Here is a 25,731-nt window from a genome sequence, read left to right as displayed (position 1 = left end):
GTGCTTTAAAAATAAAACGGTGATGATGAACAAGTCTAAAGTCAATTTTTATGTTTTTATTACTGTAGAAAAGTGACTTCCTTTCTTCAGCATATACTATAACTATAAATGTCTAGCAAAAGAAGCTGCTGGATTACACAGCTCAGACTGTTTATAGTAAAAGGAAAAAAATAATCTAAGCTGCCTGCTGATGAGAGGGATTCAATTTAATACCAGTAATCTTTGCATGTGCAGTTTGCTTGTGCGTGCTTAAGCCAGCTGATTGAGCAGCAAGGTCATTTTATTTCCTGCTGGTAGCGGTGCCCAGCTCACACTCCATCATCAACCAACTAATTATGGAAGAAGTCATTCTCTGTTATAAGGTTATGTATTTAAAGCAGTATGAATAAAACTACACTGCTTTTCTTAAAGAAACTGTCACTTTGCCTATGAGAACAATCCAAACCTCAGTGCTTCAAGGTTTGGGGGAGCATGTGACCAGGCTACCGTGGCCATGAATGAACAGCCAGTCGCCAGGTCCGTACACCTTTTTATCTAAGGATGTCATTGTCATTAACCCCATGTAAGCTGCATCACAATCAGGCATGAAGCTAATTCAGGGTTAACCACTTAAGGGCCAGGCTTCTTTTTCAGATTTGACGTTTACAAACAACCGTTTTTTTTTTTTTTTTGCTAGAAAATTACTTAGAACCCCCAAACATTACATTTAGGTTTTTTCTAACACCCTAGAGAATAAATTGGCGGTCATTGCAATACTTTTTTTCACACCGTATTTGCGCAGCGGTCTTACAAGTGCACTTTTTTTGGAAAAAATTCACTTTTTTGAATAAAAAAATAAGACCACAGTAAAATTATCCCAATTTTTTTATTTTGTGAAAGATAATGTTACGCCGAGTAAATTGATACCCAACATGTCATGCTTCAAAATTGCGCCCGCTCGTGGAATTGCGTCAAACTTTTACCCTCAAAAATCTCTCTTACAAAATGTAAACATCCCTTGTAATCGAAAAAAGCATGACAGGTCCTCTTAAATATGAGATCTGGGGTCAAAAAGTCCTCAGATCTCATATTTGGACTTAAAGTAAAAAAAAAAATATATCATTTTAAAAAATGACATTGAAAAAATATACCTTTTTTAAGAGGTATGGGCAGAAGTGACGTTTTGACAGTGCTTCCGCCCTCCTATGGTATAGAGACGAGTGGGGGCCATCTTAGCCTCACTCGTCTCCGTACCCAGCAGAAGAAAGGACCCGGTGGCTCCGCTAAGCGGCGGAGGGCGTGGGAGAGCGGTGGGAGGGGGGGTGGCACCTCTCCCACCACCGTTAACGGTGATCTTGCGGCGAACCCGCTGCAGGGACCACCGTTAACATACACAGGACCGCCTCCTGTAAAGAGGGATACCTCAGTTGTGGCAGCAGCTGCTGCCATTAGCGAGCTATCCCTCTTCAAAAAAAAGACACATATTTTACATGAGGCGGTCCTTAAGTGGTTAAACTATTGAACAAAATGATTAGCAGGGAAGGTACAGTGCATTCATAAAGTATTCAGACCACTTCACGATTTTCAATTTTGTTGCAGCCTGATACTATGGTACAGTTGTTTAAATTCATTTTGTTTTCTCATTAACTACACTCATATGACTAAGGCTGCTTTCACACTGGGGCGGTATTCAGGCGTTACAGCGCTAAAAATAGCGCCTGTGTAGCGCCTGAAAAAAACCGGCCCCTCCGGCTTTCACACTGGAGCGGTGCGCTGGCAGGACAGTGAAAAAAGTCCTGCTAGCCGCATCTTTGGAGCGGTGTATTCACCGCTCCTAAACCGCTCCTACCTATTGAAATCAATGTGACAGCGCGGCAATACCGCCGGCAAAGCGCCGCTGCAGCGGCGCTTTGCGGGCGGTTTTAACCCTTTTTCGGCCGCTAGCGGGGGTTAAAACCACCCCGCTAGCACCCGCAGACCGCCGCTAAAACGACGGTAAAGCGCCGCTAAAAATAGCGGCGCTTTACCGCCGACGCCCGCACCGCCCTAGTGTGAAAGGGGCCTTAGTGAAAACAGAATTTTAGAAATGTCTGAAATTTACTAAAAAGGAAAAACTGAAATAACACATTGGCATAAGTATTCAGACTCTTTGCAACACCAATATCCTCAGGTGCCTCTTATTTCTCTTGATCGTTACTGAGCTGTTTCCACGCCTTGTTTGTAGTCCACCTGCGGTAAATTGAAATTGGACGTGATTTGGAAGGGCACACAACTCTGACAATGCATACTGTATCAGAGAAAAAAGCCATGAGGTCACAGGAACTGTCTACAGAGCTCAGAGATGGGATTATTTCTTCTTTTTTAAAGCCCAAAAATAGCAGTTTCTACATCTCTAGTATTTATTTTAGGCCTCTGTTGTCTTTTATGACTTTAGCAGTGTAGGGTGGGTAAGGTAAGAGGATGTTTTGGATAGAATGCCCCTAACTAAAATTTAGTCGAATCAGTTGCCTTCAGAAGTCACCTAATTGGTAAATGGAACCCGCCTGTGTGTAATCGAATCTCAGTATAAGTACAGCTGTTCTGTGAAGCCCTCAGCGGTTTGTTAGAGAACCTTAGCAAGCCGCATCATGAAGGCCAAGGAACACACAAGACAGGTCAGGTATAAAGTTGTGGAGATGTTTAAAGCAGGGTTAGGTTATATAAAAAAAAAATCCCAAGCTTTGAACATCTCACAGAGCGCTGTTCAATCCATCATTCGAAAATGGAAAGAGTATGGCACATGTACAATCCTACCAAGACATGGCCAGCCAGCCATCCACCTAAACTGACAAGCCTGGGCAAGGAGTGCATTAATCAGAGAAGCAGCCAAGAGGCCCATGGTAACTCTAGAGGAGCTGCAGAGATCCACAGCTCTGGTGGGACAATCTGTCCACAGGACAACTATTAGCCATGCACTCCACAAATCTGGCTTTTGTGGAAGAGTGGCAAGAAGAGAGTCATTGTTAAAAGAAAGCCATAAGAAGTTATTATTATTATACAGAATTTATATAGCACCAACAGTTTACGCAACACTTTACAATATAAAAGTGAAACAATACAATAAAATACAAGAGGATTAAGAGGGCCTTTCTCAGAAGAGCTAACAATCTAATGAGGTGGGGCAGGTGGTACAAAGGGTTGTGGCTGTGGGGAATGAGCTGATGTAAGTGGTAAAAGTTTCTGAGAAGTCACGTGGGGGACACAGCAAACATGTGGAAGAAGCTGCTCTAGTTAGATGAGACCAAAATTGAACTTTTTGGCCTAAAAGCAAAATGCTATGTGTGGCGGAAAACAAACACTGCATATCACCTGAACACACCATCCCCGCCCACCATGAAACATGGTGGTGGCAGCATCATGTTGTGGGGATGCTTTTCTTCAGTAGGGACAGGGAAGCTGGTCAGAGTTAATGGAAAGATGGATGTAGCCAAATACAGGGAAATCTTAGAAGAAAACCTGTTAGTCTGCAAAAGACTTACGATTGGAGCGGAGCTTCACTTTCCAGCAGGGCAATGACCCTAAACATACAGCCAGAGCTACAATGGAATGGTTTAGATCAAAGCATATTCTTGTGTTAGAATGGCCTAGTCAAAGTCCAGACATCCAACTGAAAATCTGTGGCAAGACTTGAATTTGCTGTTCAGACGCTCTCCATCCAATCTGACAGAGCTTGTGCTATTTTGCAAAGAAGAATGGGCAACGATGTCACACTTTTAGATGTACAAAACTGGAGACATCCCCAAAAAGACTTGCAGCTGTAATTGCAGCGAAAGGCACTTCTACAAAGTATTGACTACTATTGAATACAAATGTGCACCAGATTTTTCACATATTTGTTTTTCAAAACTTTACAATCATTTTCCTTCCACTTCACAATTATGTGCCACTTTCTGTTGGTCTATTGCATAAAATCCCAATAAAATATATTTACGTTTTTGGTTGTAACATGACAAAATGTGGAAAATTTCAAAGGGTATGAATAGTTTTTCAAGGCACTATATGGAGAAGGTGGTTTTTAATGGCAAGCTAGTGTAATTGACTGAGGCTTAAATATTACCATTACCCTTCTGGAATACTCAAAACCTTTTCATATAATGTTTGTTTTTTATTTTTGTATTATGCATGTTTTCAGTAGTTATACTTTGCCTCCAATGTGTCTATGTTCATTTTTGCGTTTTCTGTATTGACATACTGTGCTCCTATTATTAAGGAGGCGTAAGGATCGTCATGAAGCTAGTGGATTTTCTCGTAAACCTGACCCTGAATCTGATGAGGATGAAGAATATGAAAGAGAAAGACGTAAAAGGAGTAGGTTACTTTTAACCATTGTTTCCACAGAATATGAAAAGGGTTTTTTCCATTTATTTGCTGTTCATTGGCATGCATTTGCTATTTTAATAGATGTGCAGTAACTTGCATAAATCTGTTTGCACTTCACCTCGCTTTAATGCAGAACTTTTTCAGGCAGATATAAAAAGCCCCTTTTTTCATCCAGGTATACACCCATTTAAAATCCCTACATGTACTTTTATGTATTAGTTGAATATGTCTTTATATTGGCTCTCTGTATTCCCCTGTACAGGGGAACACAGGACTCATTTGTAAGCCAATTGGCATTCGCTGAATGGGAGAGAGAGGGAGCAAAGAAATGAGCTCATAAGTGTGGTTCTGCTCAAACACTACCATTTAGAGGCTAAGGCGGGTCCTTGACCAAAGTGTATTGCTTTAACTCTCCTAAAGAAAAATTAGAATACATTTTAATTGCATCACCACAGGGTGGTAATGTGGATGCATGTACTATAAAATTGTGCCACGTTTTAATTAATTGGAATACTGATTAGAAACATTGAAGATGGACTTTACAGGCACAGGGAATTGCCTAAATGATAATGGTCACACCACCAACTGGTTTCTCTGGTCCTGATTATAGCAATTGATAGCGGTGCAGCCATTGGCTCCCGCTGCTGTTAGTCAAATCCAATGACCCGGGGGCTGGTGCCGAGTCCTACTGTGTCTGTGTCAATGGATGCAGCAGCAGGACATGGGAGAGCACCTGCACATGTTCTCCGAGGGAGAACGTCTCCCAAACGGGTCACTCAAAAAGAGGAGGAGCAGTCTGCGCCGCTAAGGGACCCCAGAAGAGGAGGATCGGGGCCAATCTGTGCAAAACCAACTGCACAGAGGAGGGAAGTATAACATGTTTGTTTTTTGTTTGCTTTTTTAAAACAAACCTTTACGTTTTTAGCTAGAAGGAAAATGCATGGGTTTTACAATGATCAGTGCAAAATCTGGAAACTGAGCTTGGTGGCACTGTGTGACAGGGATTGAAAGGGTTAACTTCAGGGGGTGATCTGGGGGTGAAAAGTGTGCCTACGTGTAGTGCTTGGTGTACTCCCTATGGATGTCTTCTTGCACTGGAACCCAAAAGGGCTCCATGAGGAGAGGTTGCATCACTTCCTCTGCCTGTGTTACATTACACAGGCAGAGGAAACATTTAATTCGCCAGAACCGATCAGCAGGTCCAGACCAAAAATCTTTGGCCTGGGCCTGTAGACTGTTTGGTTCTGAAGCAAATCCGATCATCGCGGAGACGGCAGGGGCAGTTGTGCCAACCTGCCGCGGTATAAGGACGGTGGCTGGTCGGCAACCAGTTAAACCGCTCAGTTGGGGTAAACTGAATTGAAAACTTTTTGGCATGTACAGTTGTATTGTACTCAAATTTGCGCTCGTGGCTTGAAGGGGTTAAACCAGGGTGATGCCAGCCAGGCTGAGACGAACGAAGCTGGAAATGGCTTTGATCGAGTCTGCTATGTAAAAAAAAAAAAAATATGGAAATTACACCACTTCCGATTTTTACTCGGCTACCAATCACGCAAATAAAAAAAATAAAAAAGACAGTTTCCAGAATCGCCTTTTTGGCGATCTGAATACTTTTAAATGCAAAGGAGGGACTTGGGGTCTTTTAGACCCCCCCCCCCCCAATCCCCCCCATAAAGAGGACCTGTCACCACCTATTACTGCCGCAAGGGATGTTTACATTCCTCGTGACAGCAATAAAAGTGATCAGAATTTTTTTTTTTTTCATATAGAATCTTTTTCCCCAAAAAATTGTGTTTGAAAGACCACTGCACAAATACCATGTGCCATAAAATATTGAAACAATCGCCATTTCATTCTCTAGGGTCTCTGCTAAAAAAAATATATATAATATAATATTTGGGGGTTCTAAGTAATTTTCTAGCAAAAAAATATGGATTTTAACTTTTAAGCAACAAATGTCAGAAATAAGCTTAGGCATGAAAGGGTTAAACTGATGTCTGCAGTGTTACTCCCTTTTAAACATTCATTAAGGTGCGGGGCTTACACTATTGTGAATTCTCAATATCAGGGAATTTTGACTGGCTCACTATGGAGCCAGTTCATATATCTCCGCTGTGGCTCCATTGCAAACTGCACAGGAGCCCTGTGCATCTTTTGGTCTGTTTTCAGGTTCGAATTCGGCAAATATTTGGGCTGAAATCGGACCGTGAATGGGCCGCATCGGAGTCCTGCCGGAGCCGCATGCCAAGATAGTGCGAACCCAGCCTAAAGTGTTACCCCAGCATTTCATATTCCTGATATGTGCCTGCTGTACCATGTACTTAAATGGAAAGGTATCCTGTTCTATTTGTATTGCTTCCTTTGTGTGAAATCCCTGGTGTTCCTGCTTGTCCCCTTGCTTTCCTATTAGAAACTGACCACACTAAGCTGGAGAGCACATCATGGTCAGTTCTCTAGCTATGCTTGGAGCTCAGCCTGCTCTCCAATGATCAAATTTGTCCTGACACCCCCCGCATAGCCATTCACTGGAGAGTTCAGTGTGCTGTTGCTTCTCTCCCCAGCTCTTAGGCTCGGTTCACACAGGGGCAACACGACTTTTGGACGCAACTTACAACACTACTTTAAGTCACCCCAGGCCAGGCGACTTGCCATGGCCAATCAGAGAATGAGCTCTCAGGGGGGAACTCCTTTTGAGAGCTGATAATTCTCTGAGAGTCGCCTCCGTATATTCGGAGATCCGACTTGGAGGCGACCTCCATTGAAATCAATGGGTACCAGTCGCCTACAAGTCGGATTGAAGTAGTACAGGAACCTTTTCTGAAGTCGGAGCGACTTCAGTAGTGTGCATTAAGACGAATCCATTCACTTACATTGATTTCTACATGTTGTGCGACCTGAGGTGACTTGGGGCGACTTGAAGTCGGATCTGAGTCGCCCCTGTGTGAACCGGCACTCATGCAACTGAGAACAGAGATTGTGATCACTTCTATAAAAAGGAAAAAGGGTATTTATAATGTTGTTTTATTTTATCCTAAATGTTTTTGCCTTTCATTTTAGTTTTAAAGAATAAGTTCACCTTTGGGAGCATGGTACATGTCCCCAGTACTGTTGCCGCCGCCTGCTGCCACGCTACCCCCCCCATTGTGAAAAAGCATACAAGCTGCCGCTTTTTGAAAACAATAGGGCCATGCGGTGCAGGACTCGGTCCACGTGACCGCGTCATTCAGACACACAGCTCTAGGGCTAAAACAATTAATTGATTGATCGACAACTAATCAATTATGAAATTAATCGATTACTATTTTCATAATCGATTAATTGGCCAGTAACATAATGAGGTTAAAAAAAATGAGCCTTTTATAGTACAAAAAGAGCAAATCGCTACTGTAAATATTACCTTCAAAGTTCTACAGTAAAAAAAGGAACCTCTTACAGTAGTGATTATCTGTTTTTTTTTTTTTTTTTTTCTACTATAAAGGGCTAATTTTCATTTTTTTTAACCCCATTATGTTCTAAACGTCTTAGGCCTGGTTCACATCTATGTGTTTATTGGTGCTTTTTGCAGAAATGCACTACAGTTCATTTCCATGGTTTCCTATGAGACACGTTCACATCTGAAAGGGTCGGGGACCTTTAACGCAAAATGGTGCTTGGTTCAATACACTTCAATGGAGAAGCTGCAGAAAAGCATGTAATGCGTTTTTGCAGCAATTTGTGTTTTTTAATCTGCCCAAAGAAAATTCAAAAATGCAAATTTCAGTAAGATCACGTGCGCAAAAATCAAAAAGCACTGCAGAAACAGATCAAAAGCATAGGTGTGTACTGAGCCTTATGCTGGCCACACCGATCAATTTTCACATGAGAATATTCATTCGCTGAATGAATGAAAGAATTTTGTTTGAAATTTTCACTTGTTTTTAACTTTTTTCTGTTTTTAAAATTAATGTAATTTCTGAATGAAAACCACATACACTGTCTGAAAATTACTTTGACTAAGAAGTTTTTTATTTCCAAATTTTCCTGTCGCTGTGGTTGAAAATGAACGTCAATTTGACCCACTTTTTTTTTTAAAGTTATTAACCGATTAATCGACCAACTAATCGATTATAAAAATAATCGTTAGTTGCAGCCCTACACAGCTCCATGTGCGTAAATGAACTACAAGCCCCCCGACACCCTTGTCGATTTGTAGTTCTCAATAAACTACCATGATGCTGTGGTAGTTCATGGAGTCTTCCTGTCGGGAGTATCGACTTACCCGTATGGGATGTACCGCTAAGCAGATACTGACAGTGTGCAGGAGACGTGCATGGCATCAGCGATCTGCTGATCGCTAGTACAATGCTTTCCAAGCTCCTGCCAAAAAAAAACGAATAAATGCAAATTTTTTTACCTGAAAACAAATGTTAAGATATCCTTTTTGTTTGATTATGTAATTGAAGACCACATTGAAAGCAGCCATTTCCTGACCCACAGGGCCACAAGCTTGCTATGGGGCAGTGTAGTTGCGCCTTTTCAGGTGCACTGTGACTGAATATGCTCCTCTGGTGCTATTATGTGATCTGAGAGTCTGGAAATGAATGCTTCCAGCTGAAGCATCTGACATGTATTTTTTGTTTGTGTTTATAAATGGTTCATTATAGAACATTAGATTAGTTATTGTCATGAGAGAAAGTAGTATGCACTTAGCCCAAAGCAACCCCACCTCCCTTGTTGGGATTAAGAGATTTAATGATTGCATGTTGAATTGAGCACAGGCATCAGTCTTTCTTTATCCGTATTACTGGGAGATGACATGAGCTGATTGCTAACACTGGGCCAACTTCTCTCAAACTCAAGGGCATTTGTGATCAAAAAGAGAAAATTTGAATTAAAATTAATTAAAAATGAAATTGTTTTACCACCTTTCTAGAATTTCTTACCTTTTGCAGTGTACAATAGTAAATACGATAATAGTTTTTAGTTTTTTTCCTCCTGTTCGCTTTTCCTCTAGAGTCCCTCCTGCATTTGGTAGGATTGAACACTTTTGTACACACAATCTATACTCGATTAATTTTCTTGCATCTAGCTTCATACTAAATTTTTTTTTTTACGTGTGTATGTATGTATGTGTGTATATGTGTGTGTGTGTATGTATGTATGTATGTATATATGTATAAATGTATATGTGTGTGTGTGTGTGTGTGTGTGTGTGTGTATATGTATATATATATATATATATATATATATATATATATATATATATATATATATATATATATATATATATATATATATATATATATATATATATATATATATATATATATATATATATATATGTGTATATATATATATATATATATATATGTATATATATGTATATATATGTATATATATGTATATATATATATGTATATATATATATATGTGTGTATGTGAATATGTATATATGTATGTGAATATAATATATTATTATATAATGTGTGTGTATGTATGTATGTGTGTGTGTGTGTGTGTGTGTGTGTGTGTGTGTGTGTGTGTGTATATATGTGTGTGTGTGTGTGTGTGTGTATATATATATATATATATATATATATATATATATATATATATATATATATATATATATATATAATATCAGAATGTTTGTTTATAAATGTAATACATTAATAAAGGCAACCTATTTATGTTTTTGTTCTTTCACAGCAATGGGAGGAGCAGCTATCGCACCACCTACATCTCTCGTTGAGAAGGACAGGGAATGTAAGTATTGCTCTGACATACAGTAACTTATTCTGTACTGCCACTAGATGGAGTCTGTGATATCCTTACTGTTTCTGGGTTTTCCTGCAGTATGCATGTTCAAACCTAATATAATTGTGTTGGTGATACAAGTCTTGGCTCCTTGTTGCATGCTTTTACTTCTAATAACAGGCTATTCACAGATATTCATAACCGACACGGACATTCTAACATTTGCAGAACTGATATTGGTATGATGTGGTTTAAGTCCCTGTCATAATACCGCAACTTCAAAGTTACGCATTTTTGACGTGATTTCAGGGTATGCCTGTGTAGCTCGCATCAAAGTCAGACCAAAGTAGTACAGGGACTTCTTTGAAGTCGGTGCAACTTGAAGTCGCACAGATATGAATGGTACTCCTTCATATCGTCATGCGACTTTGCAGTCCCAAGTCACACGTGTGAAAGGGGCCTTAGAAGTGCACCAAATTGAGAATGCAGGATTGACTTTATATATATATATATATATATATATATATATATATATATATATATATATATATATATATATATATATATATATATATATATATATATATATATATATATATAAAAAAAAATTTCCTGCACTTATGTGAAAAGCACATAAAAAGTTCAAGAAAAATGCATCCCTTTAAATTCTATACATGTCTTCACACTGGTCCTTTGCACTTCTGCTGTGGTGTTTAAAAATCTAGCTTGCTGCATTTTTGTTCAGTAAAAAAAAAAAAATTACCTTCCTGTTTAAAATGCATTAAAAACACAGCAAGAACGCACCCGTGTTGCATTTCTGATGCAGTTTGAGTGACGTGACACGAAAAACGCACCATAAGCACAGTAAAATCGCATGCATTTTTGACACCATTATCTGCACCTTTTTCTTTATCGGTAAAATGGCAAAAACACCATTATCAGACGATTATGTTTCGGCTGCTGAAATTTCGGTGCATCTCTAGTGTGGTTGCTTGCTCCTGTTTTAGGAAATTGCATCCTCTTGCAAGAGCAAGGTAAATCTTTAAGGAGACAGAAAACTGATATTTAACTTTTCAAAAAATTTAATGGCATAGTACACTTTTTTTTTTTTTTTTTTTTTAACTATGCATTAGTGTAGTTCTATTTCCTGTGGGGTTGAATTTTGTCATGTCATGGCTGATCATTTCTCCTATCTCCAGGTATTCAGCTAGCTTGTCCTTAGGAACAGGCAACTCCTTGCTCCTTGTCACACAGCGTCCAAAGCATATCCTCCATTTCCTCTGTGTTGCATCACAAATGTGGGAGTGCTAGTGTGATGAAACACTTCATGGCGAGCCCTCTGTTGGGGATTATTTACACTAATGTTGCTTTCTGAAGAGTCATCCATGATGGATTGCTTTTCAGAGTGCATTTAATAAACTGGCTAAAAGCCCAGTTGGCCCACTCCTGCCTAACGTCCTTAGGTTTGAAAAATCAAGGGAACCAGTTTGAAATATCTCGGTTGAACAGCAGCTACATTCAGTCAGACATATAGCCCAGCAGGCGGATTCATCCATCTGTGGTATACTGGGATAGAGCAAACTATTCATGCTTTTTTTGTTCAGCCTCTCGATTGAACACACAAAAACACCCCTAAAAAACTGTAAGGCCGTCCTTAGTCTTGACCTTTGACTCTTTTGATGTGACGTTAATTATAACGTGGGAGTACACATGGTACAGGCCTTGGTAGAACTCATTTACTTTGTGCAGGTTTTTTTTTTTTTCATTGCATCTGTTCTCTTTTATATTAGCTATAGTACCAGCATACGATGAAGAGCCTAGGCCCCGACCACCCGCACCTAAAGCTGCTATTCCTCCCCCTATATATGATGAACCAGAGCGACCGCGGTCTCCAACTGGGCCTAGTAATTCCTTTTTAGCAAACATGGGGTAAGGTTAAAGGCATTACATGATTGGTTCTCTTTTCTGCATTTCTTAAAATGTATTTATTTATTTTAGTGGGTGTATTTTCAGTTTGACGTTTAACTGAAACCATGAGGTTCGTTTTACTTACATGTACAGGTGCTTCTCAAAAAAATTTGAATATCGTCAAAAAGTTTAATTTATTTCAGTAATTCAGTTCAAAAAGTGAAACTCATATATATTTATATAGATTCATTACACACAGAGATTTCAAGCATTTTCATGATTATGGCTTACAGCTAGTGAAAACCCAAAATGATACATCTCAGAAAATTAAACTAAGACCAATAAAAATGATTTTTAATACATAAATTGGCTTACTGAAAAGTGTGTCCGTGTACAGTATAGTATGCACGCAATACTTTATCGGGGCTTCTTTTGCATGAATAACTGCATCAACACAGCGTGGCATGGAGGTGATTAGCCTGTGCCACTTCTGTGGTGTTAAGGAAACCCAGGTTTCTTTGATAGCGGCCTTCAGCTCGTCGGCATTGTTGGGTCTGGTCTCATCTTCCTCTTGACAATACCCCACAGATTCTCTATGGGGTTTAGGTCAGGTGAGTTTGCTGGCCAATCAAGCAGTGATACCATGATCATTAAACCAGGTATTGGTACTTTTGGCAGTGTGCACAGGTGCCAAGTCCTACTAAAAAATAAAATCAGCAACTCCATGAAGCTGGTCAGCAGAGGGAAGCATGAAGTGCTCTAGAATTTCTTGGTAGAGGACTGCGCTGACTTTGGACTTGATAAAACACAGTGGGGCCAACACCAGCAGATGACATGGCTCCCCAAATCACCACTGACTGTGCAACTTGGTTTCTGTGTCTCTACTCTTTCTCCATGCTCTGGGACCTTGATTTCCATATGAAATGCAAAATTTACTTTCATCAGAAAAAGAGAACTTCGGAGCAACAGTCCAGGCGTTTCCTTTCCTTTCCTTTCCTTTCCTTTCCTTTCCTTTCCTTTCCTTTCCTTTCCTTTCCTTTCCTTTCCTTTCCTTTCCTTTCCTTTCCTTTCCTTTCCTTTCCTTTCCTTTCCTTTCCTTTTCTTTTTCTTTTCTTTCTTTCGTGAAAACAAAAATATCGCGCTTGGGGTAAACCTGAAAGCTGCAACTAAAAACCATCTAATATCAAAATATGGATAAAATCAGAAAAAATTATATATAAAGTTGCGCTAAAAATACATGAAAATAAAAGTGAGAAACCTAATACAAATCACTAAGATTACAAATCAAAAAAAAAACATCCTGTGTAAAGTTCAATCGAGAAAAAAGGAGTCTTTGTAACCAGGGACTCTCTATTCCCAAGAGAAACCAATGAATAGGGAAATCGATCCTTTTTACAAATTCAGTGTAATCTTCTTACAAATCCAGAGCTGAAAAAGGTTTGACTCTTGGAGTTTAGCTATAGCTCCCCAGCGAATCGTCCGATGTCAAGGTTTTTCAATACGCAAACCTGCGCTCTAACTTCCCATCATACTTTATGATGGGAAGTTAGAGCGCAGGTTTGCGTACTGAAAAACCTTGACATTGGACGATTCGCTGGGGAGCTATAGCTAAACTCCAGACATACAGGGAGATCGGATAGCCACTCTCTACGGTGATCGAGAGGAGAAGTAGGACGTACGATGGTTTCCGGAATCGTTTTGATCTAGGCTGGTTACCTCCGAATGATCCGCATCTATCCATGCGTCTAGTAGCCCACCGGAACGGATTACACGCAAAAGAACCATGCAGAGGGCTGTCTGCTTGCGCTAACGACTCCGTTGATTTGGAGTCCACCCATTGCGGTAAGAGTCAAACCTTTTTCAGCTCTGGATTTGTAAGAAGATTACACTGAATTCGTAAAAAGGATCGATTTCCCTATTCATTGGTTTCTCTTGGGAATAGAGAGTCCCTGATTACAAACACTCCTTTTTTCTCGATTGAACTTTACACAGGATGTTTTTTTTGATTTGTAATCTTAGTGATTTGTATTAGGTTTCTCACTTTTATTTTCATGTATTTTTAGCGCAACTTTATATATAATTTTTTCTTTCTCCTTAGCCCCAGGTAAGACGCTTCTGATGTTGTCTCTGGTTCAGGAGTGGTTTGCCACAAGGAATGTGACAGTTGTAGCCCATGTCCTGGATACATCTGTGTATGGTGGCTTTTGAAGCACTGACACCAGCCGTAGTCCACTCCTTGTTAATTTCCCCAAAAAATCTTGAATGGCCTTTGCTTCTCAAACCTCTCAAGGCTGTGGTTATCCCTGTTGCTTCTGCACCATTTTTGCCACACTTTCCTTCCACTCAACTTTCCATTAATATGCTTGGATACAGCACTCTGTGAACAACGAGCTTCTTTAGCAATGATCTTTTGTGACTTACCCTCCTTGTGGAGGGTTTTCTTCTGGACAACTATCAAGTTGGCAGTCTTCCCCTTGGTTGTGTAACCTACTGAACCAGACTGAGAGACCATTTAAAGGCTCAGGAAACATTCACAGATGTTTTGCATTAATTAGCTGATTAGAGTGACACCATGAGTCTACAATAGTGAACTTTTTCACAATATTCTAATTTTCTGAGATACTGTAAGCCATAATTGTCAGAATTAAATGAAAAATGCTTGAAATATATCACTGTGTGTAATGAATCTATAAAATGAGTCACTTTTTGAATTTAAATTACTGAAATAAATGAGCTTTTTGATATATTCTAATTTTTTCAGACGTACGTGTGCGTGCGTGCGTGCGTGCGCGCGCGCGTGCGCGCGTGTGTGTGTATCCTTCCAATAATATCTTCTCTTCCAATTGTCTCTGGAACTTATGCAAGAGAACTATAAAACAATTAGTAAGGTTTTATCCACACTCCCACTTTTTTACCATTGTTACACATATACAATTTTTTATATTTGGATAAGGCAATTTTAAATGCACAGTTAAAATATGTATGCGTAAAGTTCTTCCCAACCCCTTCTTTACAACAATTCTTCATCACAACCAAAATTCAGAAAATAAACTAGAGAATTGCTCTGTAGGCTTGAGGTGAAGTAATGAATTTTTCTTGTTTAATTGTTTCTGCTTCTTCCTGATTCACAGTGGAACTGTGGCTCACAAAATCATGCAGAAGTATGGCTTCCGGGAAGGTCAAGGGTTGGGAAAACATGAACAGGGCCTCAGTACTGCATTGTCTGTTGAGAAAACCAGTAAGAGAGGAGGCAAAATTATCATTGGCGATTTAGCAGACAAAGGTATGTTGCTATCTATTTTTTTTTTTTTTATCTTTCCTATACATAAGTTGGGATGTAGGCATTTCTTTTAAATATAAATCCATAATTAATTTGCTAACATTTCTATCAACGTCTGTTAATATAGAAGGTGTGTTTTTTTTTTTTTCGTTTTTTTGTGTAGGGTTTTAAAGCCTTGGTTTACAAATAAGCACAAGGGACATTGCTTACCTTCAGCGAGCCCTTGTCCTGCTGTGTCCTTGTTTAGCAGAAATCTTCCTCCTCTGATGCCCCACTACCCCTTCTGCTGTAATCTTCAAGTTAGACAGGGGTTAATATAACTAAGGGAGCTGTCACATGCACTCATCAAGAGTGTCTGGCTGTGTCTGCCCAGCTCCTCTATGTATAGAAGACGGGCTACAGATTTTATGAATCAAAAATGATCTATGAATGGGGGACAGGCAAATGACTGAAAGGTCTGCCCCCTTCAATCATAGATTAAGTTTCATTCATAGAAGCTGTAGTACGGCTTCTGTGAATGGCTGGGCGGAAAGGACCGGCATAGTCTGGCACTCTTGATGCATGCCTGCGACAACTCCCATAGTGCTATTGACCTCTGCCGCACTGGAAGATTACGGTGGTGGGGGGAGTGACATCAGAGGACCATAAGGGAACCATATCACAGAAAGTAAGTAATGTCCCTTGTGCCCATTCTTCTTTTTGTTTTAAACTAAACTTCGGCTTTAAAGTGATTGTAAAGGTAAAAAATTATAAAATAAACATATCATACTTGCCTCCACTGTGCAGCACGTTTTGCACAGAGTGGCCCCCGAACTTTGTCTTCTGGGGTCCCACAACAGCTCTCGTGGCTCCTTCCCACATCTTATAACCCCCTCAGAGAAGCGCCTCCCCAAGGGGATTACCTTGCGGGCGTGCTCCTGAGTCCAGCATTCGCCGTTCATAGAGGCCGAGTGCAGGACTCGGCCCCCGCCTCCCGGTGCTCGCGTCATTGGATTTGGTTGACAGTAGCGAGAGCCAATGGCTGCTCTGCTAACAGTCTATCCAATCAAGAGTCGAGAACACCGCTGGGTCACTTTCGAGGGTTCAGGTAAGTAAAACGAGGGGGGCTTTGGGGCCTGTCACTGACGGGTGTTTTTTTTTCCCCTTAATGCATAGGATGCATTAAGGGGAAAACCAGGAAGGTTTACAACCCCTTTAATAAGAAGCAATTATTTTAGCTTGACTTCTTGCCAACTGTGTAACACACACAAGTGGATGCAGGTATAATGGGCTTGAACACCCAGCTGCTGCACATATGCACCCAAATCGGCCTGAGGTCACGGCACAATGACAGAGCTCTCACTGGTGGCCCTTGATCACAGCTTCTGATGAGCATCCAGTGGACGGGTTCCTGATCATGTGACTGCTGTGAGAGTCAATCACAGCGATCACGTGATAGAGTAGTTGTGCTGCCTCCCACTTAAAGTAGAACTAAAGGTACATCTTTTTCACTTTGGATGAAGTTAGGGACCCTTGTCATATATTATTTTTTTTCTGTGTTCTATTGGGGGGGATTTCTCTTTACTTCCTTTCCCATAGCTCGATCAGGAAGTGAGAGGAAATAACTCTAACGTGAAAGAATCCCTGGTTGCTACATGAGTCCCCAGAACCATTGTGGTGGAATGTAGGATTTTATTTTGATGATACCTATAAACAGGACAAATAGAGGGTTTTCCCTTTTTAGCTATACCTTTTTAAATGGCCATCAGGTGGTGTCCTGAAGGGGTTGAAAACATGCATAGAGAGTATAGCTCTTTAGATCACAGGAAAGATGATGAAATCATGTTAATGACCAAGTGATCTTCCTGGCACCTCTGCACCTCCTTCTAAATGCTGCTAGTGTAACCTAGATCAGCAGGGATTTTGAAAGTTAAACATTTTTATAAATGAATGTGCTATAGCTTGAAATATTAATACTATGTGTATTTACATGTAAGATTCCAGTGGAAAGCGTAATCATTGCATCTGTCCTACAGCTGAATCTTCAAAGAAAGGAACTGATCCCAACCCTTTAACAGAAATACTGAAGTGTCCCACTAAGGTGGTTTTATTACGGGTGAGAACAAGCATTTACAATCTTTTAGGTTTGATGATGGTTTTGTTGAGCAGCTGGCTTTTGCTAATTACTTTTTGGTTTTTTCCCCCTCTCAGAATATGGTGGGTGCAGGGGAAGTGGATGAAGATCTAGAAGCTGAAACTAAGGAAGAGTGTGAAAAATATGGCAAAGTGGCAAAATGCGTCATCTTCGAGGTCAGTGGAAAAGATATGTGCTTGTATTGTTCATACATTTCCTTTTATATTTCACTTGAGAAATATAATGAACTTCTTATAGCAGATGTACCACTTGCTTGCTATGGATAAACAAATACATTGTTCAACATCATGGCACAACCTAAGCAAAGTTAAAGGGGAGTAATTCGAAGCCTTTATTTAAAGAAAAACAAAACTGCAGGGCCATGGCATAATGTGCTAGAATGTGTCACATACTAGCACATTATGAATTACTTAATTTAGAACAAAGTCCTCCCGTGGCACTCTGTCATCACTGATGGGACTTCCATCTTCACCCGTTCTTCCTTCCGCTTCGCGTGCTTTGGTCATCTGGCTGAGCCGCGATGACTTCACTCCCGCAGGAGACACAGGGATGGGTATGCCGTACAAGTAAAGAAAAAAAAAAAAAACAGTTACTACCACTTTAAAATTCTCTTTGGTTACTTGTGTGTGTTTTAACATTATCCCAAAGAGGGGGGGCAGATTATGTACATAATGACATAAAAAAGCATGCGACCAGAGGAGTGGTGATGAGAAGCGGCTGGGAGGAAGCCTGTGGAAGGAAGAAGGTAGGTATTAAAGCCTATCCTTGACCCCCCAGCCCAGGGTAACTTTTCTGCTGTGTGGAGCTGGGCTTTAACAGAGAGGAATACTTCCCTTCTTCCCCACTCCCCTGGCAAGTGGTTGCTTTCCTCCGCTCCCTCTTCAGCCCTGGAATGTAAGTGCACCCCTAATATCCTCTTGTATGATGCAGGACTACTAATGGGGGTGAGCAGAGAATGAGCTTGGAGAGAGGAATATGGTCAGTAATTCTACCTATTGTATGCTGACCGGGGGGGATTGAGGGTTTATCAGTTAACAAGAGTCAAGCTTTAAGTGGAGCCTCTCTGGAGGGAAATATGGAAGCTACCATAATTCCAGGTTCCGAACTCATTATCTTTAACCTTTACTACTTTAAGGGTCACTGACCATATAAGCATGTGCATGTCAGGTGTTCCAGTACTTTACTGGCTGCTTATTTGTTCACGGTCAATGACTCACCAAATATTGGACTGATTAATAATAAATCAACAATAGCAGCTCAAATTTATTTGTTCTGAAAGGTTCCCTGTAAGCTGGAATTAAAACAGGCATAGCAGTGTAAGGAAGCATTACTGCCTTCTGCATTGCATTCTAGAATATAATTTGTAGTGACCTCATTTTGCCTGTTACTACATATATTTATACATAGTTTGATATCAATATTCATTATAGTTTAGCCTGCTATTGGCTTTAGAATCCGCCCACTGCCTGCTTTCAACTACAAGATGAGAGCGTACCTGATGGGGCACTAGTGTCAGTTTCCCCATGCGCATATATTATATGGGAGTCTCATCATGGCTGCCCAGCCATTACAGCCGTCAGAGATGGACCCCAAAAAGAAGACTGGCTGAAGATGGAAGTGCTGGGTCCAGCAGGAGTGGTGACACTGCACGGCTGAGGGCTTCTTTTGACAGGCCTCTCACAAGTCTGTCATAATGTTAGTATGTGGCGCATAATGGCATAAACCTGCAAAAGGCACTTTTTTTTTTTGGGGGGGGGAGGAGTTTCATACCACTTCAGTAGATTTTAAAAACCATTTGTGTGTACCGCATGCGTCGGTAAAGTTACCAAAACAGGTAGTAGGGTCTTTTGAATCTTGGCCATTTTAAAGGGCCATAGCACCTGAAAACTGTTGGTAGTGCTTTCATGAACTCCCCCAAATGTCTTACTTTACCAGTCTGACCTTGATTTCCTCAGCAAGTAGTATAAACAGTAGAATTCCCTCTGAAATGCTGGAGTCTGGTAGAGTCAGGGTAATTGGTTCTGTTTTACACAACCAGTCAGCCCATTCGCTTTAGTCTTCCCCTTGCTGGTATCCATATTTCAGTAATCACTGTAGAGGGTGGAGTTGTTCTGCATCTCCACTCCCACCCATCCATGCCCACAGACTGATGGGCATTGTATTTTTATTAGCTGACCGTGACCCTTCAATGCTTCGTCTCAGACAGAGCAGCTGTCTACAAGGTGCAATTGAGATGATTTTTACAACTGAACAAGCTGTGATTTTGCTCAATATGAATGTGTGCATGCTACCCAGGATACTCCTTTCTGTACCTGGCCACAGAGTGGATTTCAACTGCCTTTTGCAATGTCACTGGTAATTAAAATCTGTTTTTCAGTTGCCTAAGCAATTATTTGATTGAAAATAGGGTATGGATTGAGCTCGGGGAGCGAGAGGTTTGAGCTTTTATTTTATTTTTTTAAATCCTTAATTACACACTTTTATAAACGCTCACTTCCCATTTGTGAAGTGAGTGTTTCGGCATTAATGTGGTCCTATAGTTTTGCTGGCTTTTCACGTAGACGCACACTCATTTTTGTAGATTATGTATAGTAATTATGTTTTGTCTCTAGATCCCTGGTACTCCAGATGATGAGGCAGTGCGGATATTTTTGGAATTTGAACGAGTAGAATCGGCTATTAAAGGTAAATTGTGTAGCTTGTGGGTAAGCATTGTAATTCGCAAAAGTTGTCTCTTGGGAGGGAGAGAACACTTCTGTTCAAGAGGAGTGCCTAGTAATTATAACCCCAATAATCGGTTAGGTGCTGTTTTACATTGTAAAAGTTTTTTTTTTTTTTTTTGTCTGCGTTATTTCAGTGTTCTTTAATCAAAATCATATTTTCCAATAATAGTGGTTGTAAAGGCTGAAGGTTTTTTACTTTCATGCATTCTATGCATTGCATTGCCAGGAAGTCTAAACATGTTTAGTTATTAAAAAAAAAAAAAAACTATACCCTTTTTAACCACTCCAGCCCCGGAAGGATTTACCCCCTTCCTGACCAGAGCACTTTTTGCTATTCGGCACTGCGTTGCTTTAACTGATAATTGCGCGGTCGTGTGATGTTGTACCGAAACAAACAAAATTGACGTCCTTTTTTTTTTTTCCCCCACAAATGGAGCTTTCTTTTGGTGGTATTTGATCACCTATGGGTGTTTGTTTAGCGGAAAAAAAAAAAAAAAAAGCTGTAAACAAAAAAGCCTCAATTTTGAAGAAAACAAATTTTTTTTGCTATAATAAATATCCCCAAAAAATATATAAATTTTTTTTTTCTCCTCGGTTTAGGCCAATACGTATTCTTCGACATATTTTTGGTAAAAAAAAATTGCAATAAGCATTTATTGATTGGTTTGCGCAAAAGTTATAGCGTCTACAAAATAGGGGATAGATTTATGGCATTTTTATTAATTTTTTTTTTTTTTTTTTTTTTTACTAGTAATAGCGGCGGACACACCGGACAATTTTGACACAATTTTGGGGCCATTGGTATTAATACAGCGATCAATGCTATAAAATTTAATTGATTACTGTAAAATGTCACTGGCAGTGAAGGGGTTAACCACTAGGGGAGGGGGCTAAGCGTATCCTGAGGCATGTTTTTAACTGTCTGGGGGAGGGGCTAGCAGTGACACAACACTGATCGCTGCTCCCGATGACAGGGAGCAGACGATCGGTGTCCTGTCACTAGGCAGAACAAGGAGATGCTGTGTTTACATCGACGTCTACCCGTTCTGCAGCTCCATGACACAATCGTGGGTATTCCCGCGGGCATCGAGTCCGCGGGTTCCCTCGATCACGGAGCTTGCGGCAGACGCGCGCACGGCGGAAATTTCAAAGTAACGTACGTTTACTTTGCCCAGCCTCGCCGTTCTGCCGACGTGTATATATACACAGGCGGCGGTCAGCAAGGCGGTTAATATCACTTTGAAGGAATCCAGGCAGGCTTTCTGTTTAAAGATGCTGGTTTACACATTTGCCAGGAAGGCATTTTATAAAGCGAAGGCATTTTATAAAGCGAAGGCATATGCTTTTTTTTTTTTAACACGTTTTTCTTTTCTCCTTGCATAAAATCTATTTTTCATGTACTGGTACTGGCTTATAAAATGTTTTCGTATTTTATAAACTTACAAAAAACATATCGATGTGCCAGGCCTTGCACAGATCATGGGCCATTAGCCAGCAAAATGATAGTTGAACCCAGAAGTGGAATAATGCATGTCTAGCCAGGAGAGATCAGTGAATTGATATCCGCTGGTCTTCCTCTACCCACCAACACCTGCCATGGGGGTTGCCGGCCTGCAGGTGGGACAGCAGAGCCCAGTAAACATGGCAGGGGGTGGTTTGGCTGTACAGCCACTGGATCGCTTCCACCTGACAGACAACATTTGGCTTGCCAGATTTACATGCACTCAGTTTTTGTAAAACTCCCTGCTCCTGTGGCTAATGTATGACACATGTCTGTGGCAGCAGTTAAATGATGTCAGATCAGTTGTCCAAAAAATTAAGAAATGCCTTAAATTCCTTTCACAGTTTCTCTATAGCTCCTACTGTTGCCTGCAATTTACATGCAATTTAGTAATTCCAAAAGCATCACCAGTCTAACCCAAAATGCCAGGTGCATTAGTAGAACAGCCCAACTGTTTCCTAGGCAAATGCGGTGTGTGTGTGTGTGTGTGTGTGTGTGTGTGTGTGTGTGTGTGTGTGTGTGTGTGTGTGTGTGTGTGTGTGTGTGTGTGTGTGTGTGTATATGTATGTACAGTGCCTTGCGAAAGTATTCGTCCCCCTTGAACTTTTCAACCTTTTGCCACATTTCAGGCTTCAAACATAAAGATATCAAATTTTTATTTTTTGTGAAGAATCACCAACAAGTGGGACACAATTGTGAAGTGGAACGAAATCTATTGGATTTTTGAAACTTTTTTAACGAATAAAAAAATGAAAAGTGGGGCATGCAAAATTATTCGGCCCCCTTGCGTTAATAGCTGGTAGAGCCACCTTTTGCTGCGATTACAGGTGCAAGTCGCTTGAGGTATGTCTCTATCAGTTTTGCACATCGAGAGACTGAAATTCTTGCCCATTCTTCCTTGCAAAACAGCTCGAGCTCAGTGAGGTTGGATGGAGAGTGTTTGTGAACAGCAGTTTTCAGCTCTTTCCACAGATTCTCGATTGGATTCAGGTCTGGACTTTGACTTGGCCGTTCTAACACCTGGATACGTTTATTTGTGAACCATTCCTTTGTAGATTTTGCTGTATGTTTGGGATCATTGTCTTGTTGGAAGATAAATCTCCGTCCCAGTTTCAGGTCTTTTGCAGACTCCAACAGGTTTTCATCCAGAATGGTCCTGTATTTGGCTGCATCCAACTTCCCCTCAATTTTAACCATCTTCCCTGTCCCTGCTGTAGAAAAGCAGGCTCAAACCATGATGCTGCCACCACCATGTTTGACAGTGGGGATGGTGTGTTGAGGGTGATGAGCTGTGTTGCTTTTATGCCAAACATATCATTTTGCATTGTGGGCAAAAAGTTGGATTTTGGTTTCATCTGACCAGAGCACCTTCTTCCACATGTTTGGTGTGTCTCCCAGGTGGCTTGTGGCAAACTTTAGACGAGACTTTTTATGGATATCTTTGAGAAATGGCTTTCTTCTTGCCACTCTTCCAAAAAGGCCAGATTTGTGCAGTGTACGACTGATTGTTGTCCTATGGACAGACTCTCCCACCTCAGCTGTAGTTCTCTGCAGTTCATCCAGAGTGATCATGGGCCTCTTGGCTGCATCTCTGATCAGTCTTCTCCTTGTCTGAGCTGAAAGTTTAGAGGGACGGCCAGGTCTTGGTAGATTTGCAGTGGTCTGATACTCCTTCCATTTCAAAATGATCTCTTGCACAGTGCTCCTTGGGATGTTTAAAGCTTGGGAAATCTTTTTGTATCCAAATCCGGCTTTAAACTATTCCACAACAGTATTATGGACCTGCCTGGTGTGTTCCTTGGTCTTCATGATGCTCTCTGCGCTTTCAACAGAACCCTGAGACTATCACAGAGCAGGTGCATTTATACAGAGACTTGATTACACACAGGTGGATTCTATTTATCACCATCAGTCATTTAGGACAGCATTGGATCATTCAGAGATCCTCGCTGAACTTCTGGAGTGAGTTTGCTGCACTGAAAGTAAAGGGGCCGAATAATTTTGCACGCACCACTTTTCAGTTTTTTATTTGCTAAAAAAGTTTAAAATATCCAATAGATTTCGTTCCACTTCACAATTGTGTTCCACTTGTTGGTGATTCTTCAAGTTTGAAGCCTGAAATGTGGCAAAAGGTTGAAAAGTTCAAGGGGGCCGAATACTTTCGCAAGGCACTGTATGTATGTGTGTGTGTGTATATAAAATCTTTATAGAAATACATCTTGTTTGATGTCCTCACTATATACATTTTCTTATATTTTAGCTGTTGTGGACTTGAATGGGAGATATTTTGGTGGCCGCATTGTCAAGGCATGCTTCTACAACCTGGATAAATTCCGAACACTGGATCTTGGAGAATAACAATGTGGTCTTCTCAGTGCTGGGGACAGTGTCTCTCATCTGCTCTATATGGATAAAGTATCCAAATTTATCACGTTTACTGTGATGAACATTTTTTTTTTTTTTTTCTCTTGTGATATAAAGATTATTTTCTTTTTTTTATATAGGATAATGAAAATTTTTAAATATTGTCCTCTATGGAATGGATTCTGTTCCCTTCATTTAAACAGTGTTTGAGGAAAATAAAAAAGGTTTCCATTTGTCCTAGGACATTTACACAGATTTCTGCCAAGCGGTCTTTTGTGGTCTTGTAGGTTGTTTTTTTTTTTTTTTTACACATCGCCTTTGAAACAATTTCATACTGATGTAATTATACAATATTGGTGAAAATACTGTAAACTTTGGTGTAATTAAAATTCAGTGTTCTTTTCTGCTGTATTGACTCACTGAATGTAGCCCTGTGTGATTGAATATATGTTTCTAAAATAGATTTGTTAATTTTCAGTATTTCATTCTAAGGCTGGTGTCCTGATTGGACCAGCCATTGCTCTCTATGGAGCCGTGAATGTCAGTGGACTTGTCCACTGACACTTGCTAGCATCTGCAAAAAACAGACAGATCAGATCGCATGACAGTTGAATAGAAACAGACAGGCCTTCCATTTTCATCCGACCACCCCATAGGGAGCAGCGGGGCTGTGTCCGCTCTGCATAGCGGAGCAGACACAGACCTGTCATCCACCTGCTCAGCCAGGATCATAAGCTTGCCATAGATCAGGGATATGCAATTAGCGGACCTCCAGCTGTTGCAGAACTACAAGTCCCATGAGGCATAGCAAGACTGACAGCCACAAGCATGACATCCAGAGGCAGAGGCATGATGGGACTTGTAGTTTTGCAGCAGCTGGAGGTCCGCTAATTGCATATTCCTGCCATACATGGTTCAGTGTGTGTTGTTTTTTTTTTTTTTTTTATTTATTATTATTTATTTATTTTTGTTCAGCCAGCAGGCTGAATGGGGAAAAAAAACATACCGATTCACACATTCAAGGTAGGTGTGGGAATCCTCTGCGCTGTGTCAGCTGGACTACTCCGCTATCGGAATACACTGGTCAGTGCCTCTCAATTAAACTAAAGTTTTCCAACAAGCTCATTTATGAGCAGTTGATCAGTGGAGCAACTGCTCTGAAAAGGAACCAGCAATGAATGGATCAAAATGTGTCTGTTCCCTGCTGAACCAACCTAGAATGAAAGAAACCTTAAGGCTGGGTTCACACTAGTGTGAATTGGATGCGGTTTCTCCGCATCCAATTCGCATGTCAGGAGATTGTGACCGGCTCTCTATGGATCCGGTTCACATATCTCTGTTGCGAATTTCACTGGAGTCCTGTGCGTCTTCTGGTCCATTTCAAGTGTGAACTAGGCTAAAAAGTCGGGCTCAAATCGGACCTGAAACGGTGAATGGGGACGCACCACTCCGTGCTTGTGTGAACTCAGCCTTAAGTGGAATTAAAGTCTGAAAGTGTAGATTTGCTATGATATAGGGAATCCCTAGAAATTTTTATTGTACCTAAGCAGTGTCTTTAAAAAAAAAAAAAAATACCCTTTTTTATATCTGGAATTCCTTCTGAAAAAAACGATGCACTTCTTAACCACTTTCAGACCGGACCAATTTGCTGGTCAAAGACCAGACCACTTTTTGCGATTCGGCACTGCGTCGCTTTAACTGACAATTGCGCGGTCGTGCGATGTGGCTCCCAAACAAAATTGACGTC

General features: G+C 40.6%; 1 protein-coding gene across 1 annotated transcript in view; it reads left to right on the top strand.

The window, feature by feature from the left end:
• Positions 1-24,404, top strand: part of RBM17 (RNA binding motif protein 17) — a 35,258-nt gene extending 10,854 nt beyond the window's left edge. Inside the window, exons 5-12 of the mRNA XM_077473210.1 lie at positions 4,229-4,326; positions 10,027-10,083; positions 11,865-12,003; positions 15,114-15,265; positions 17,278-17,357; positions 17,453-17,551; positions 20,009-20,081; positions 23,881-24,404. Of these exons, the coding sequence (XP_077329336.1) occupies positions 4,229-4,326; positions 10,027-10,083; positions 11,865-12,003; positions 15,114-15,265; positions 17,278-17,357; positions 17,453-17,551; positions 20,009-20,081; positions 23,881-23,978 (796 nt within the window). The 3' untranslated portion in view covers positions 23,979-24,404. The remainder of the gene's footprint in view (positions 1-4,228; positions 4,327-10,026; positions 10,084-11,864; positions 12,004-15,113; positions 15,266-17,277; positions 17,358-17,452; positions 17,552-20,008; positions 20,082-23,880) is intronic.
• Positions 24,405-25,731: the final 1,327 nt, after the last annotated feature.

The sequence above is a fragment of the Lithobates pipiens genome, unplaced genomic scaffold (assembly GCF_037356315.1).
Source record: "Lithobates pipiens isolate NorthernLeopardFrog02 unplaced genomic scaffold, aLitPip1_a1.2 Scaffold_8, whole genome shotgun sequence".
NCBI lineage: Eukaryota > Metazoa > Chordata > Amphibia > Anura > Ranidae > Lithobates > Lithobates pipiens.
Note: the sequence above shows the minus strand (reverse complement) of the source record. Positions and strands in the feature narration are given on the sequence as shown.